Source organism: Pristiophorus japonicus, chromosome 6 (genome assembly GCF_044704955.1).
Source record: "Pristiophorus japonicus isolate sPriJap1 chromosome 6, sPriJap1.hap1, whole genome shotgun sequence".
Classification (NCBI taxonomy): domain Eukaryota; kingdom Metazoa; phylum Chordata; class Chondrichthyes; family Pristiophoridae; genus Pristiophorus; species Pristiophorus japonicus.
In genome coordinates this window covers 147089905-147107378 of record NC_091982.1, presented here as the reverse complement: position 1 = coordinate 147107378, position 17474 = coordinate 147089905, and the positions used below count along the sequence as shown (strand labels likewise).

At 51.5% G+C, this 17474-nt stretch overlaps 1 protein-coding gene across 3 annotated transcripts in view; it reads right to left on the bottom strand.

The window, feature by feature from the left end:
• The window catches only part of dzip1l (DAZ interacting zinc finger protein 1-like), a 258300-nt gene that overhangs the window by 227991 nt on the left and 12835 nt on the right, over positions 1 to 17474 (bottom strand). For all 3 annotated transcript variants that reach the window (XM_070883278.1, XM_070883279.1, XM_070883280.1), the window contains exons 3-6: positions 14346 to 14470; positions 7030 to 7191; positions 2002 to 2112; positions 429 to 491 (exon numbers count right to left, since the gene is read on the bottom strand). In XM_070883278.1, coding sequence (XP_070739379.1) covers positions 429 to 491; positions 2002 to 2112; positions 7030 to 7191; positions 14346 to 14470 — 461 coding nt within the window. The remainder of the gene's footprint in view (positions 1 to 428; positions 492 to 2001; positions 2113 to 7029; positions 7192 to 14345; positions 14471 to 17474) is intronic.

Here is a 17474-nt window from a genome sequence, read left to right as displayed (position 1 = left end):
ATCCCCAACATCTCCCACTTTGCCATCCAATGCTCCATCCGTGAGGTCACAGATGATCTGTACAGAAGGAGGAGGGACTACATTTCCTTCCCCATGAGCAGAGAGAAGCAGCACGAGCATGCATGTGTCTTTCCCAGGATAGCGGGCTTCCCCATGGTGCAAGGCACCATTGACTGCACCCACGTTGCTTTGCGGACACCGCATCACAATCTGAGGTATTCCGTAACTCTCCACCTGGCTCGTGACTCCCCTCCGCAGCGCCAACACTCCAGCCCAGCACACTTCAGGTGACATCTTTGTCATGAACACCAGATAAAGGTCTAATTGATCGTCAAAGACACTCTTCCAAATACACACACGGTAAAATCTGAGACATACAGCGATGGAAGATTTGGCAAAGAAATTTCAAGTACAAATTTTAAACATACCTCTTCTTTTTCAGTTAGATGGTCAACTTGAAGTTCTTTCATCTTCTTTTTGGATTCATTTTTCTGGAAACGAAAGGAAAATGAACAGTCAAATCTCAACCTTTTCGGGCTGATGTTGTGATGGCAGTGAACAGCTCAATGGCGATGCCAGTCCTGAGCACCCAGACAACTAACTTGCTGTTTTGGACTCAACCTATTTGAATAATGAGCATGAGCTCCCAGAATAGCTTTAATTTTCAGCCAGAAGTTAATCTAATTTGGGCGATTGAAAATCTGGGTCAAATTTAAAGAGATATGCCCACCTGACAGGAGATGACTGCAGATGAGGGTGGGTCTTGTTTAAGCATTTATGTAAGCATTGATTTTTCAAACTTTTAAACGTTAACGCCCCAAACAGACCAGTCCTGAATTTCTCCTCCATGGGTTTTTATGTCCTTCATTAAAATACCCTCTTTTTCCCAACTCCCAGAATCGGCGTGTGAGGACATGCTGTATTTGAGAATAAACACTACACACCTCAGCCCCCCGCTCCCCCCCACCCCCAGAATGACCCCCCAGTGAACCCCCGCTCCCCCCCTCCCCGCTACCATCGTGACCCCCCTCCCCCAGTGACGCCACCGCCTCCCCCAGTGACACCCCCCCTCTCTCCCAGTGACACCCCCCCCGCTCCCCAGTGACACCCCCCCCGCTCCCCCAGTGACAACCCCCACGCGCCCCCAGTGACCCCTCTCCCCCGCCCCAGTGACACCCCGCGCTCCCCCAGTGACAATCCCCCGATCCCCCAGTGACAACCCCCCCCCGCTCCCCCAGTGACAAACCCCCCCCCGCTCCCCCAGTGACAACCCCCTCTGCTCCCCCAGTGACAAACCCACCCCCCCCGCTCCCCCAGTGACACCCCCCCCCCCGCTCCCCAGTGACACACACCCCCGCTCCCCAGTGACACACCCCCCTCCCCCAGTGACAACCCCCTGCTCCCTCAGTGACCCCCCCGCTCCCCCAATGGCCCCCCCGCTCCCCCCTCCCCCGTGATCCTCCTCCCTCGTGACCCCCGCATCCCCCCAGTGACCCCCCCGCTACCATCGTGACTCACCTCCCCCGTGACCCCCCTCCCCCAGTGACGCCACCGCCTCCCCCAGTGACCCCCCAGCCTCCCCCCAGTGAACCCCCAGCCTCCCCCCGTGACCCCCAGCCTCCCCCCCGTGACCCCCCGTCTCCCCCCTCCGCTGATACCCCGCTCCCCCAGTGACAACCCCCCTCTCCCCCAGTGACCCCCCCCCCAGTGACAATCCCCCGCTCCCCCAGTGACAATCCCCTGCTCCCCCAGTGACAACTCCGCCCCGCTCCCCCAGTGACAACCCTCCCCCGCTCCCCCAGTGACACCCCCCCTCTCTCCCATTGACAACCCCCCCCCCCGCTCCCCAGTGACACCCCAGCGCTCCCCCACTGATACCCCGCTCTCCCCCAGTGACACACACCCCCTCCCCCAGTGACAACCCCCGCTCCCCCAGTGACCCCTCTCTTCCGCCCAGGTGATCCTGCCTCCCAGGGAACGTTTCAAATTTTTCCCACTTACCAGTTTCTCAAATCTCTCCCTCCAGTTTTTCCTCTCCTCCGTGTGGTCCTCAGCCTGAAATGCCCCCAAGTTCGATACAAGTGGAGTCCCAGATTGAATCTCCTGCAGTTTCTAACAATAAAAAAGTCCAAGATTAACATATATAGATAATCAATAGATAATTAATATGGATGCAAGATTGACATGGTAAATGCACATGGAACTAAATGTGCACATTACCAATTGGGACAGTAGTGTTTGTGTCGTTAGGTGACAATAAACTTGCCTCTCGATGAAGCAGTAAACATGGCTCACTGACCAGCACAGAAAGCACATCATTGATCAACAGGTACTCTCCCACTCTCCCTCAAATCTGCCGCCACCATCCCTCTCCTCAAAAAAAGACCCTTGACCTCTCAGTCCTTGCAAACTCCCGCACCATCTCCAACCTCCCTTTCCTCTCCAAAGTCCTTGAACATGTTGTCGCCTCCCAAATCAATGCCCAGCTTTCCCACAATTCCGTGTTTGAATCCCTCCAATCCGGTTTCCACGTCTGCCACAGTACCGAAACGGCTCTCATCAAAGTCACAAATGACATCCTTTGTGACTGTGACACAGGCAAACTATCTCTCCTCGTCTTGATTTGTCTGCAGCCTTTGACACGGATGACCACTCCATCTTTCTCCAGCGCCTCTCCACCATCGTCCAGCTGGGAGGGACTGCAATCGCCTGGTTCCATTCTTATCTATCTAATTGTAACCAGAGAATCACCTGCAATGGCTTCTCTTCCCACTCTTGCATTGTTATCTCTGGTGTCCCCCAGGTTGGCAGGCTGTAACTAGTGGGGTGCTGGGGCCTCAGTTATTTACAATCTATATTCATGACCTAGATGAAGGGACCGAGTGTATTAAATCCAAGTTTGCTGACGACACAAAGCTCGGTGGGACAGTAAGCTGTGAGGAGAACAAAAAGCGTCTGCAAAGGGATATAGAGAGACTAAGTGAGTGGGCAGTCAGGTGGCAGATGGAGTATAATGTAGGGAAATGTGAGGTTGTTCACTTTGGTAGGAAGAAAAGAAAAACAGACTATTTTTTAAATGGTGAGAAACTTTTAAATGTTGGTGTTGAGAGAGATTTGGGGGCCCTTGTGCAAGAAACACAGAAAGCTAGCAAGCAGATACAGCACGTAATGAGGAAGGCAAATGGCATGTTGTCCTTTATTGCAAGAGGGTTGGAGTACATGAGTAAGTAAGTTTTGTTACAGTTGTACAGGGCCTTGGCCCTAGAGTACTGTGCACAGTTTTGGTCTCCTTATCTGAGGAAGGATATACTTGCCTTGGAGGCGGTGCAACGGAGGTTCATTGGATTGATGCCTGGGATGAGAGGACTGTCTTATGATGAGAGATTGTGTAGAATGGGCCTATACTCTCTGGAGTTTAGAAGAATGAGAGGTGATCGCATTGAAACATACAAGATTCTGAAGGGGATCGACAGGGTAGATGCTGAGAGGCTGTTTTCTCTGGCTGGAGTGTCGAGAACTAGGGGCACAGTCTCAGGATAAGGGATCGGCCATTTAAGACAGAGATGAGGAGTAATTTCTTCACTCGGAGGGTTGTGAATGTTTGGAATTCTGCTCCTATTTCTTATGTTCTTCAATCCCTCTATGGCCTTGCCAATCCCCATTTCTGTAACCTCCTCCAGCCCCACAACCCTCCCACTCCCCCCAGATATCTGCACTCCTCTAATTCTGCCCTCTTGAGCACCCCTGATTATAATCTCTCAACCATTGGTGGCCGTGCCTTCTGTTGTCTAGGCCCTAATATCTGGAATTCCCTGCCCAAACCTCTCAACCTCTCTCTCCTTCTTTAAGATGCTCCTTAAACTTACCATTTGACCAAGCTTTTGGTCACCTGCCCTAATTTCTCCTCATGTAGCTCGGTGTCAAATTTTTTGTCTCATAATACTCCTGTGAAGCACATTGGGATGTGTTACTACATTAAAGGGCTATATAAATACAAGCTGTTGTTGTTGTGTTTCTTGACAATTGACACGGCAAGTACATGGACATTGATTGACACGGCAAGCACACGGACACCGATTGACATGGCAAGCACACGGACATTGATTGACACGGCAAGCACACGGACATTGATTGACACGGCAAGCACACGGACATTGATTGACATATTAAAGACAGCAATCAATGGATCATATGATAGTGTATTATCCAGTGCTGGCACAAGATGTACTTAGCACCTATATTGGTACCAATACACTTTGGGCTAGAATCCTGCCTATTCGTCTTCAATGGGTGCAAATTCTAACTCTATAGGGAAAAGACATACTCAAATCAGTCCAATTTAGTGCTGTATGGTACTCGGTGTGTGATACTTTGATAAGTAATGGTAAGATGGAAGTGGACAGGGAGTTGGTCAGAAGATCAGGTGGTGAACTGTGCACAGAACACGGGTCAGCCAGTACACTCCTGTTCTCAACCCATCACAGCCCTTCCACCACCACTGACATCCAGTGACAGACTCCAGCTTCTCCTTCTTGATCATAGATCTCAACAGACACAACCCAGGTTGGAAAAGGTCAGAGCAACTGTCGGGTGGTTGTCACCATTCAAACGGACAAAGTATGAAGATTTACACTCAAAGTTGTGAGAATGTGGAACTCGCGACCACAGGGAGTGGTTGAAGTGAATTACAGATGCATTTAAGGGGAAGCTAGATAAACACAAATGCAGGGAGCAGTGCCAGCCCTTATACATGACCTTCTTCGATCTGACAAAGGCCTTTGACACTGTCAACTGTGAAGGTCTATGGAGCGCCCTTCTCCATTTCAGATGCCCCCAAAAGTTTGTCAACATCCTTCGCCTGCTTCTAGACGACATGCAGGCCGTGATTCTTACCAACGGATCCATTACAGACCCAATTCACGTCCAGACCGGGGTCAAACAGGGCTGAATCATCGCTCTGACCCTCTTCTCAATCTTCCTCGACACCATGCTCCACCTCACAATCAACAAGCTTCCCGCTGGAGTGGAACTAAACTACAGAACCAGTGGGAAGCTGTTTAATCTACCCCGCCTCCAGGCCAGGTCCAAGATCACCCCAACCTCTGTCGTCGAGCTACAGTACGCGGACGATGCCTGTGTCTGCGCACATTCGGAGGCTGAACTCCAGGATATAGTCAATGTATTCACTGAGGCATATGAAAGCATGGGCCTTATGCTTAACATCCATAAGACAAGGGTCCTCCACCAGCCTGTCACCGCCACACAGCACTGCCATCAAGATTCACAGTGCGGCCCTCGACAACGTGGACCATTTCCCATATCTCGGGAGCCTCTTATCAGCAAAGACAGACATTGATGCGGAGATTCAACATTGCCTCCAGTGCGCCAGTGCAGCCTTCGGCCATTTGAAGACCTGGCCCTCAAATCTACCACCAAGCTCATGGTCTACAGGGCTGTAACAATAACCGCCCTCCTGTATGGATCTGAGGTATGGACGATGTATAGAAGACACCTCAAGTCGCTGGAGATATATCACCAACGATGTCTCCGCAAGATCCTGCAAATCCCCTGGGAGGACAGGTGCACCAACATCAGTGTCCTCGTCCAGGCTAACATCCCCAGTATTGAAGCACTGACCACACTCGATCAGCTTCGCTGGGCAGGCCACATAGTGCGCACGCCAGATACGTGACTCCCTAAGCAAATGCTTCATGTGGAGCTCCGTCATGGAAAACGACCCAAAGGTGGGCAGCGGAAACGTTATAAGGACACCCTCAAAGCCTCCCTGGTAAAGTGCGACATTACCACTGACACCTGGGAGACCCTGGCCGAAGACCGCCCGAGGTGGAGAAAGTGCATCCGGGAGGGCGTTGAGCTCTTCGAGTCTCAACACAAAGAGTATGAAGAGGTCAAGCGCAGACAGCGGAAGGAGCGCGTGGCAAACCAGCCCCACCCACCCCCTCGACGAATGTCTGTCCCACCTGTGACAGGGTCTGTGGCTCTCATATCGGACTGTTCAGCCACCAGAGAACTCACTTTGGGAGCGGAAGCAAGCCTTCCTCGATTCCGAGGGACTGCCTATGATGATGATGATGATGATGAGATAAACATATGAGGGAGAAAGGAATAGAAGGAGATGGTGATAGGGTGAGATCAAATAGGGTGGGAGGAGGCATAGACACTGGCATAGACCAGTTGAGCCAAATGACCTGTTTCTGTGCTGTGGACCTCGTAACTCTATGTAAAGAGTGTTCAAAGGATTTTAAACCCGGCACCAAGCTCATGGTCTACAGAGCAGCAGTGATACCATCCCTTCTATATGCTTCAGAGACATGAACTATGTACAGTAGGCACCTCAAAGCACTGGAGAAGTACCACCAGCGCTGCTTCGGCAAAATTATGCATATTCATTGGCAGGATAGGTGCACCAACATCAGCATTCTCTCTCAGGCCAACATCCCCAGCATCGAGACACTGACCACGCTCGATCAGCTTCAAGGGGCGGGCCACATTGTCCGCATGCCCGATGCTAGACTCCCGAAACAGGCACTCTACTCCGAGCTCTGTCATGACAAGCGAGCCCCGGGAGGGTAGAGAAAATGCTTCAAGGACACCTTCAAAGCTTCATTAAAAAAATGTAACATCCCCACCGACTTTTGGGAGTCCCTGGCCCAAGACCGCTCAAAGTGGAGAAGAAGCATCCGGGAAGGCACCGAACACCTCGAGTCTCTTCGCTGCGAGCTCGCGGAAGACAAGTACAAACAGCGGAAGGAGCGTGTGACAAATCAAGCACCCCACCCACCCATCCCTTCAACCACTTGTGACAGAGTCTGTAGATCCCACATTGGTCGCATCAGTCACCCGAGAACTCATGTTAGTGTGGAAGCAAGTCATCCTCGACATCGAGGGATTGCCTAAGAGAGAAGAAGGAAGAAGGATGTACCTGAAACCCCCATGGCCACACCGCACCCAACACAATCACTATTTTAGTGTTAATCGAGTGAAACTATTTAAAAGTATTTCACTCACTGCTTCGATAGACTGGTTCTTCGATGCGATGTCCTGGAACTCCATCACAAGCTGATGCCTCAGGCGTTCCATTTCCTGGAAGAACTTTTTCCTTTCTTCCTCCTTCCAGTCCTCAAACTCCTTCCTCATATCTTCCTCTCTCCTGCGGGAGTTTTCCAATTCCTGCATGAGAAAGACAAATGGTTTGAGCAGATCAATCTCAAATGGTTTTATTCATGCAAAGTCAACGGGCGCTGGCCTGCAATGCAGTGGGAGAGAGCTTGGGGAAATAACCTATTGGGACCAGGAGTCCACAAGTTGCCTATCCCACAATGCATGGCACATGCTGAGGGTGGAACAGCAGCAAATTCTATCAAATACTTGCAAAAAACCAACGTCACCAGGCCCTCAGCCTTCCAGTGCCGCATAGGCCGACATAGCACCCTCTCAACACTGGGTTAGACCAACATAGCACCCTCCCAACACTGGGACAGACCGACATAGCACCCTCCCAACACTGGGACAGACCGACATAGCACCCTCCCAACACTGGGACAGACCGACATAGCACCCTCCCAACACTGGGACAGATCGACAGCACCCTCCCAACACTGGGACAGATCGACAGCACCCTCCCAACACTGGGACAGATCGACAGCACCCTCCCAACACTGGGACATACTGACAGCACCCTCCCAACTCTGGGACAGAGTGACAGCACCCTCCCAATACTGGGACAGAGTGACAGCACCCTCCCAACACTGGGACAGAGTGACAGCACCCTCCCAACACTGGGACAGATCGACAGCACCCTCCCAACACTGGGACAGATCGACAGCACCCTCCCAACACTGGGACACACCGACATAGCACCCTCCCAACACTGGGACAGATCGACAGCACCCTCCCAACACTGGGACAGATCGACAGCACCCTCCCAACACTGGGACACACCGACATAGCACCCTCCCAACACTGGGACACACCGACATAGCACCCTCCCAACACTGGGACAGAGTGACAGCACCCTCCCAACTCTGGGACAGAGTGACAGCACCCTCCCAACACTGGGACAGAGTGACAGCACCCTCCCAACACTGGGACAGAGTGACAGCACCCTCCCAACACTGGGACAGAGTGACAGCACCCTCCCAACTCTGGGACAGAGTGACAGCACCCTCCCAACACTGGGCATAGACTGACAGCACCCTCCCAACACTGGGACAGAGACTGACAGCACCCTCCCAACACTGGGACAGAGTGACAGCACCCTCCCAACACTGGGACAGAGTGACAGCACCCTCCCAACACTGGGACACACTGACTGCGCCCTCCCAACACTGGACACACTGACTGCACCCTCCCAACACTGGGACAGAGTGACAGCACCCTCCCAACACTGGGCATAGACTGACTGCACCCTCCCAACACTGGGACAGAGTGACAGCACCCTCCCAACACTGGACATAGACTGACTGCACCCTCCCAACACTGGGACAGAGTGACAGCACCCTCCCAACACTGGGACAGAGTGACAGCACCCTCCCAACACTGGACATAGACTGACTGCACCCTCCCAACACTGGGACAGATTGACAGCACCCTCCCAACACTGGACATAGACTGACTGCACCCTCCCAACACTGGGTCAGAGTGACAGCACCCTCCCAACACGGGGACAGAGTGACAGCACCCTCCCAACACTTGGCATAGACTGACTGCACCCTCCCAACACTGGGACAGAGTGACAGCACCCTCCCAACACTAGGCATAGACTGACTGCACCCTCCCAACACTGGGACAGAGTGACAGCACCCTCCCAACACTAGGCATAGACTGACTGCACCCTCCCAACACTGGGACAGAGTGACAGCACCCTCCCAACACTGGGCATAGACTGACTGCACCCTCCCAACACTGGGACAGAGTGACAGCACCCTCCCAACACTGGGACAGAGTGGCAGCACCCTCCCAACACTGGGCATAGACTGACTGCACCCTCCCAACTCTGGGACAGAGTGACAGCACCCTCCCAACACTGGGACAGAGTGACAGCACCCTCCCAACACTGGGACAGAGTGACAGCACCCTCCCAACACTGGGCATAGACTGACTGCACCCTCCCAGCCTATCATCAGAACCTGCGGACTCCAGTATCTGTCCAGCGAAGACCTGCTGTGAGCAAACCTCTGGAACAAAACAGGTAGTGAGAGCAGTTGCTCAGGCTTCACTCCCCAGACCAGTATCGGCATTCTATACACACACATCCACATTTGATTTATTGCCCTTTCTAACCTGCTTTAATATTTTTGATTCAACTTGCCCCTTGAATCCCATCGGGACTCTGGTACCAGCCTCAGCCGGCAACCGCAATCAGATTTCTCAGCTTGGCTCAAAAATTTTCCGGACATTTCCCAGGCCTGCTAAGAGACCCGTCAGGTCAGGCCGACAGTTATGCCCACGGGTTCGGCCGGGCCACCAACAGGCAGCGTGGCCCCCGGCCACCCCCCTTCCCCCACCCCCTTGGGTGCCAGGCCGCTGGCCCGGCTGAAACCCTTGCTGGGTTTGTAGAGTTGCCAGCAGCCCTCCCCTTTAACTGAATGGGAGGGATGTTGTGATGCGTTGCACTAACGTCATCAGTGCGGTGATGACGACTCGGCGCGACGGCCATTCCGACCGGAAAAAAATTCTAAGTCCTGAATTTCTCCGGATTCTCCGCCCCATGGATCGGGGTGGAGATAAACTTTAAAAAACGGTAGGTGTGCCCCGTTTGGGGCAGGGCTCAATTTCAGCCACTAAGTGTCAGCCGTGGCTCAGTGGATTGTGGTTCAATCCCATTCCAGAGACTTGAGCACAAAAATCCAGGCTGACACTCCAGTGCAGTGCTGAGGGAGTGCTGAATTGTCAGAGGTGCCATCTTTCAGATGAGTCGCTAAACCGGAGCCCCGTCTGTTCTCTGAGGTGAGCGTAAAAGATCCCATGGCACTATTTTGGAGAGCAGCGGAATTATCCCCGGTGTCCTGGCCAATATTTATATCTCATAACAAAAACAAACTATCAATGTCATTACCACATTGTTGTTCGTGGGAGCTTGCTTGTGTGCAAACTGCCTGCCGTATTTCCTACGTTACAACAGTGACTATTTCTCAAAGGTACTTAATTGGCTGTAAAACGCTTTGGGATGTCGTGAAAGGCGCTATATAAATGCAAGTCTTTCTTTCATTCATTCAGTGTACTGCACAGATAGAACACCCCACTCCAGACTTAACTGGACACTGTAGCACTAGTCCAGTGTATCACTAACTGCAAAGAAACATTTGAAACACAACAAGAAAGAGTATACATCATTAATTAACTCGGCCTTTACTCCTCACCTCAGGAGAATCAGCGAGTAATCTTCTACAAGCCGCATGTATCATACTTGCTCTGCAGCACTTGTGGCTGTTACAGGGTGAAATTGGACGTGACGGGAGTGCAAAGCAGGAAGAATCACATTTGCCAGCAGTTATACCACAAGCCCGATATTGTTCGACTGAAGTCAACGGGACCAAATATAGGGCGGGGCGTACAACGGGCATGTCACACTTGTACCCAACTAGCTCAAATTTTGAATTCATGTACAGCAACAAATCACAATTGATCACACAGGCACTGTATAACAATCAAAGGAAAAGGGAGCAGATAAATTTCCAATGCAAAATAACCAACCTTTAATGGCCAGTCAAGAGAATCTATCAATAAAGGAAAGGAAAATCTAAATCAATTGAATTAAATCAAATTGTTCAGAACACATTTTGGAAAAGTTTTTATCCGATATTTTGACCTGCTTCAGCTTGGCGAGTATAAGTTAATAAGATTTCTAAGAAAAACGTTAAAAAGTTACATATTTCACAACAGTATCACTTATTAAGCTCCAGTCCCATTCACTATGCTGCGGTGACCATTGCCCAGTTCTCAACTATTCATTTCTCCCAAGTGCCAAGTACTCCACATATGCTCACATATCCACAACACTTTCCACTACTGACTACCCACATGCTTAACACTTCCCTCAACTAATAATTACTCTCTCTCTAATTACGCAGTACACCCCTAAATATTCATTCGTCCCAGCTCCGAATCAAATTCTCAACTTCCTCGTGGCTGAGGTTGGTTCATATTGGATTGATGAGAAGACCTCAAGTTGCTGCCTCCAACCTCCAACACTGGCTTGAATGGGCGACCTCAGTATTCACGTGTACAAACAGGTAATTCAGCCTCGGTGCTTAGATGACCAATGGTCAAATTCTCTCCTGCCAGCAGCAACTTTTCTGCCTCGAGACACCGAGAAAAACTGTATCTTCAGGATAGTCTGGTACCTCTTGTGCCATCTCATTTGGCATTGCCACAGGAATCCAACCCGCCATTAGCCACATTCGGGAATACAACCAACATGAACAAAACAAGAGCAACTCCCTGCCCAACACTTGGAACTCTAACCAACAACATGAGGGCAATTCAAGGCTCTGAATAGCCTTATAACGCTTCAAATCTTCAGCTTCAAAAAGAATCCTCCCATTCACCCATCACCCCTGCACGCTGAACTATACTGGCTCTCAGTCCACCAACGCCTCGAGTTTAAATTTCCCATTCTCATGATCAAATCCCTCCATGGCCTCTCCTTTCCCTATCTCCGTAACCTACTCCAACCTTACAAACCCCGGCGCTCCTCCAATTCTGGTCACCTGAGCAGTCCCTATTTCCTCCTTCTTCTTCTCACGCAGTACCTCAGAGTCGAGGATGACTTGCTTCCACATTAAAAATGAGTTCTCAGGTGACTGAGGAGTCCAATGTGGGACCTACAGTGTCTGTCACAGGTGGGGAAGACGGTGGTTGGAGGAACAGGCAGGTAGTCGGGGTGCCTGGGTTTCCATGCACTCCTTCCGCTGTCGACGCTTGGCTTCAGCTTGCTCCTGGCGAAGAGACTCGAGATGTCCAGCGTCTTTCTGGGTGCTTCTCCTCCACTTTGAGTGGTCTTGAGCCAGGGATTCCCAGGTATCGCTGGAGATGTTGCACTTTGCGAGGCGGCTTTGAGGGTGTCCTTGAAGCGTTTCCTTTGCCCACCTGGGATTCGCTTGTCGTGTCGGAGCTCCGAGTAGAGCGCTTATTTTGAGAGTCTTGTATCGGACATGCGGATTACGTGGCCCACCCATTGGAGCTGATCGAGCGTGGTCAATGCTTCAATGCTGGGGATGTTGGCCTGGGCGAGAACACTGACATTGGTGCGTCTGTCCTGCCAATGGATTTACAGGATCTTGCGGATGTAGCGTTGGTGATATTTCTCCAGCGCTTTGAGGTGCCTGCTGTACATAGTCCATGTCTCTGAAGCTTATAGGAGGGCAGGTATCACTACGGCTCTGTAGACTTTGAACTTGGTGCCAGGTTTGAGGTCCTGGTCTTGAAATACTCTCTTCCTCAGCCGACCGAAGGCTGCACTGGCCCACTGAAGGCGGTGTTCGACTTTGTCATCGACATCTGACCTTGTTGACAGCACGCTTCCGAGCTATGGAAAATGGTCCACTTTGTCCAAGGCCTCGTCATGGATTTTGATAACTGGGGGCAGTGCTGTGTGGCGGGGGTCGGTTGGTAGAGGACCTTTGTCTTACGGATGTTTAGTGTAAGGCCCATGCTCTCATACACCTCGGTTAAGGTGTTGACGATGGCTTGGAGTTCGGCCTCCGAGTGTGCACAGACGCAGGCGTCAGCTGTGTATTGTAATTTGATGATGGCGAATGGGATGACCTTGGATCTGGACTGGAGGCGGCGGAGGTTGAACAGATTCCCGTTTGTTCTGTAGATTAGTTCCGCTCCAGTGGGGAGCTTGTTGAGAGTGAGATGGAGCATTGCAGCAAGGAAGATCGAGAAGAGCGTTGGTGCGATGACACAGCCCTGCTTGACCCCGGTCCGAATGTGAATTAGGTCTGTGGTAGATCCGTTGGTCAGGATCATGGCTTGCATGTCATCGTGAAGCAGGCGAAGGATGGTGACAAACTTTTGAGGGCAGCTGAATTTGAGGAGGACACTCCATAATCCCTCATGGTTGACAGTGTCGAAGGCCTTTGTGAGGTCAAAGAAGGCCATGTACAAGGGTTGGTATTGTTCCCTGCATTTCTCTTGGGATTTGTCGCGTGGTGAAGATCATGTCCATTGTGTCCCTTAGTGGGTGGAATCCGCACTGTGACTCTTGGAGGAGCTCCTCAGCGAGAGGGAGAAGGCAATTAAGGAAGATTCTTGTGATGATTTTCCCCGTGGCCGACAGCAGGAAGATTACTGTAGTTACTGCAATCGGATTTGTCGCCTTTCTTGAAGATGGTCACGATTACCGCGTCTCTGAGATCCACTGGCATGCTTTCCTCCTTCCAAATGAGAGAAGTGAATTCATGGACTCGTGCCAATACTGCTTCTCCAACATGTTTTAAAGCTTCAGCGGGGATTCCATCTGCTCCGGAGGCCTTGTTGTTCTTCAGTTATCGGAAGGCCTTTTCTACCTCATGCCGGGCTGGGGTTGTGCTGAGATGGTGGCGGGTATAATGCTGCGAGGACACTCACATCGAAGACAGAGTCTCAGTTAAGGAGATCTTCGAAGTGCTCCTTCCAGCGGGCACTGACTGCCTCTCTGTCCTTGATGAGTGCCTCTCCATTCTTGGTCCTCAGTGGGGTATGGCCTTGGGTGCTTGGGCTGTAGGTGGTCTTGACTGCGCTGAAGAATCCTGGCTGTCGGCTAGCTGCTGTATCTCCTGTGCTTTCCCCACCCACCATCCGTTCTTTAGGTCACAAGTTTTTTGTTGACCTCGGCCTTCAGACGTCTGTAGAGCTTACTTTCTTGCTCTCGAGTTGAGTTGCTGTTTCCAGTTCAAGAATGCCTTGCACTTGCGGCTTATTAGTTCCTGGATCTCCTGGTCATTCTCATCGAACCAGTCTGTGTTTTCTGGTTGAGTGATTGAGCGTGTCTTTGCAGGTGCTAATTATGGAGGTCTTGAGGGCAGACCAGGCACTGTGGACATTCTGCATCTCTGGGTCGTCAGGTTCACCCCACTATTGACGACCGTGCCTTCAGCTGCCTAAGCATCAAGTACTGGAACTCCCTCCCTAAACCTCATCACTTTTCCTCCTTTAAGAGATTCTTGGAAAATCTACCTCTATTGACCAATCTTTGGTCACCTGTCCGAATCGCTCCTTCTTTGGCTGGGTCGAAGTTTTTGCCTGATTATGCTCCTGTGAAATCATTGGGATGTTTTACCACCTTCAAGGCGCTATATAAATGCAAGTTGCACATTATTGATGTGACAGGCACTAACCTGGCCCCGGCGGAGCGAGTCGGCCTCACGTTCGACCTCCAGCTGTGATTGGCTGAGCCGCAGCCGCTCCCTCAGCTCCTCGATCTCGTCCACAATCCGCTCCGTCTGATGCTGCTTCTTTCTTTCTGAAAGAAAATCACAACAAAGGCTGATCAAAAGCAGTACCAGACACGAAACAAGGCCCCACTGCCAGTGACAGTCCGTGTTTTACTCACATCCACCCCACCCAACACACTGTCAGGCTTCATTGGTTATCAATTTATGTAAAAATTCCCCCAGACTGGCCCCGTTGGTAAATGCACTGCTCAGTGTGAGGGAAGGAAGGGATGGTGGAGGGGGAAGGGAGGGAAGGAGGGGAGAGGAGAGGGAGTGGGAGGGGAGGAGGTCGGTTGGGGAGAGGGGTGGGAGGCGAGGCGAGGGGAGGGAGGTGAGAGGAGGGAGGGGAGGGGAGACAAGATGAAGGGGAGGCTGAAGGAGGGGAGGGGGGAAGTAGGTGAGTCGTAGGGATGCTGGAGAAGGGAGGCAATGGATAGGGGAGGGAGCGAAGGTTGATAGAGGCGAAGAGGGATAGAGGTGAGGGAGGATGAAGGTGGAGGTGGAGAGCAAAGGAGAGCGAGGGGAAGGAGAGAGGTGGGGGAGAAAGGGAGGAGGAGAGGGAAGGGGATAGGGATATGAGAGAGGGAGGGGAAAGAGAGGAGGGTAAAGAGGGGAGGGGAAGGGGAAGCGAGGGGAGAACATAAGAACATAAGAAATAGGACCAGTAGTAGGCCATTTGGTCCCTCGAGCCTGCTCCGCTATTCAATAACATCATGGCTGATCTGATCTTGACCTCAACTCCACTTCGCTGCCTGTTCCCAATAACCCTTCACTCCCTTATAGTTGAAGAATCTGTCTATCTCCACCTTAAATATATTCAATGACTCAGCTTCCACAGCTCTCTGGGATAGAGAATTTTAGATTCACGACCCTCAGAAAAGAAATTCCTCTTCATTGCTGTCTTAAATGGACGTCCTCTTATTCTGAAACTATGACCCCTCGTTCTAGACTCCTCCAGGAGGGGAAACATCCTCTTTACATCTACCCTGTCAAGCCCCCTCAGAAACTATGTTTCAAAAAGAGCACCTCTCATTCTTCTAAACTCCAAGGAGTATAGGCCCAACCTGCTCAACCTTTCTTCATGAGTCAACCACTTCATCCCAAGAATCAACCTAGTGAACCTTCTCTGAACTACCTCCAATGCAAGTATATCCATCCTTAAATACGGAGACCAAAACTGTACGTAGTACTCCAGGTGTGGTCTCACGAGTACAGTTGTAGCAGGGCTTCCCTATGTTTATACACTATCCCCCTTGCAATAAAGGCCAACATTCCATTTGCCTTCCTGATTACTTGCTGTACCTGCATGCTAACTTTTTGTGTTTCATGTACAAGGATCCCCAGGTCCCTCTGTGCCGCAGCATTCTGTAATCTCTCTCCATTTAAATAAAATGTTGCTTTTCTATTCTTCCGACCAAAGTGGATAACCTCACATTTTCCCACATTATACTCCAACTGCCAAATTTTTGCCCACTCACTTAGCTATATCCCTTTGCAGATTCTTTGTGTCCTCCTCACAATTTGCTTTCCCACTATCTTTATACCATCAGCAAATTTGGCTACATTACACTCGGTCCCTTTAGCCAAGTCATTTATATAAATTGGAAATAGACCAGCACTGATCCCTGTGGCACCCCACTAGTTACAGTTTGCCAACCTGAAAATGACCCATTTATCCCAACTCTCTGTTTTCTGTTAGTTAGCAATCCTCTATCCAGGCTAATATATTACCCCCAACCCTGTGAGCTCTTATCTTGTGCAGTAGCCTGGAGAGTTGGGGGTAAATGGAGGGTTGGGGGGAAATGGAGGGTTGGGGGGGGAATGGAGGGTTGGGGGGGGAATGGAGGGTTGGGGGGGAATGGAAGGTTGGGGGGGGATTGGAGGGTTGGGGGGGAATGGAGGGTTGGGGGGGGGAATGGAGGGTTGGGGGGAATGGAGGGTTGGGGGGGAATGGAGGGTTGGGGGGAATGGAGGGTTGGGGGGAATGGAGGGTTGGGGGGAAAGGAGGGTTGGGGGGAAAGGAGGGTTGGGGGGAAAGGAGGGTTGGGGGGTGGAATGGAGGGTTGGGGGGGAATGGAGGGTTGGGGGGGAATGGAGGGTTGGGGGGGAATGGAGGGTTGGGGGAATGGAGGGTTGGGGGGAATGGAGGGTTGGGGGGAATGGAGGGTTGTGGGGGGGAATGGAGGGTTGGGGGGTGGAATGGAGGGTTGGGGGGGAATGGAGGATTGGGGGGGAATGGAGGATTGGGGGGGAATGGAGGGTTGTGGGGGGGAATGGAGGGTTGGGGGGGGAATGGAGGGTTGGGGGGGGAATGGAGGGTTGGGGGGGGAATGGAGGGTTGGGGGGGGAATGGAGAGTTGGGGGAAGGGAAAGGAGGGTGATGGAAGATGAGGGGGAGCGGAAGGGGAAGAGGGATGAGGGAGCAGGTGAAGGGTTCGGAGGAGGGGGAGTGAAAAGGAAGAGGGATTGCCCAGAAAGCCAGAATCCTGGAAGTCATGGGAGGAGATTCAAGGCAGATGTCGTATAATGTAGATAAATGTGAGGTTATCCACCTTGGTGGGCAAAAACACGAAGGCAGAATATTATCTGAATGGCGGCAGATTAGGAAAAGGGGAGGTGCAACGAGACCTGGGTGTCATGGTTCATCAGTCATTGAAAGTTGGCATCCAGGTACAGCAGGCCGTGAAGGCGGCAAATGGCATGTTGGCCTTCATAGCTAGGGGATTTGAGTATAGGAGCAGGGAGGTCTTGCTGCAGTTGTACAGGGCCTTGGTGAGGCCTCACCTGGAATATTGTGTTCAGTTTTGGTATCCTAATCTGAGGAAGGATGTTCTTGCTATTGAGGAACTGCAGCAAAGGTTCGCCAGACTGATTCCCGGGATGGCAGGACTGACATATGAGGAGAGACTGGATCGGCTGGGCCTTTATTCACTGGAGTTTAGACCGCATTGCGGAATTGGAGCTGAGGGTGGATTCACTCTGGAGCATCCACGATGCTGAGAATGACGTGAGTAGCACGTGTAGCGAGTTGGT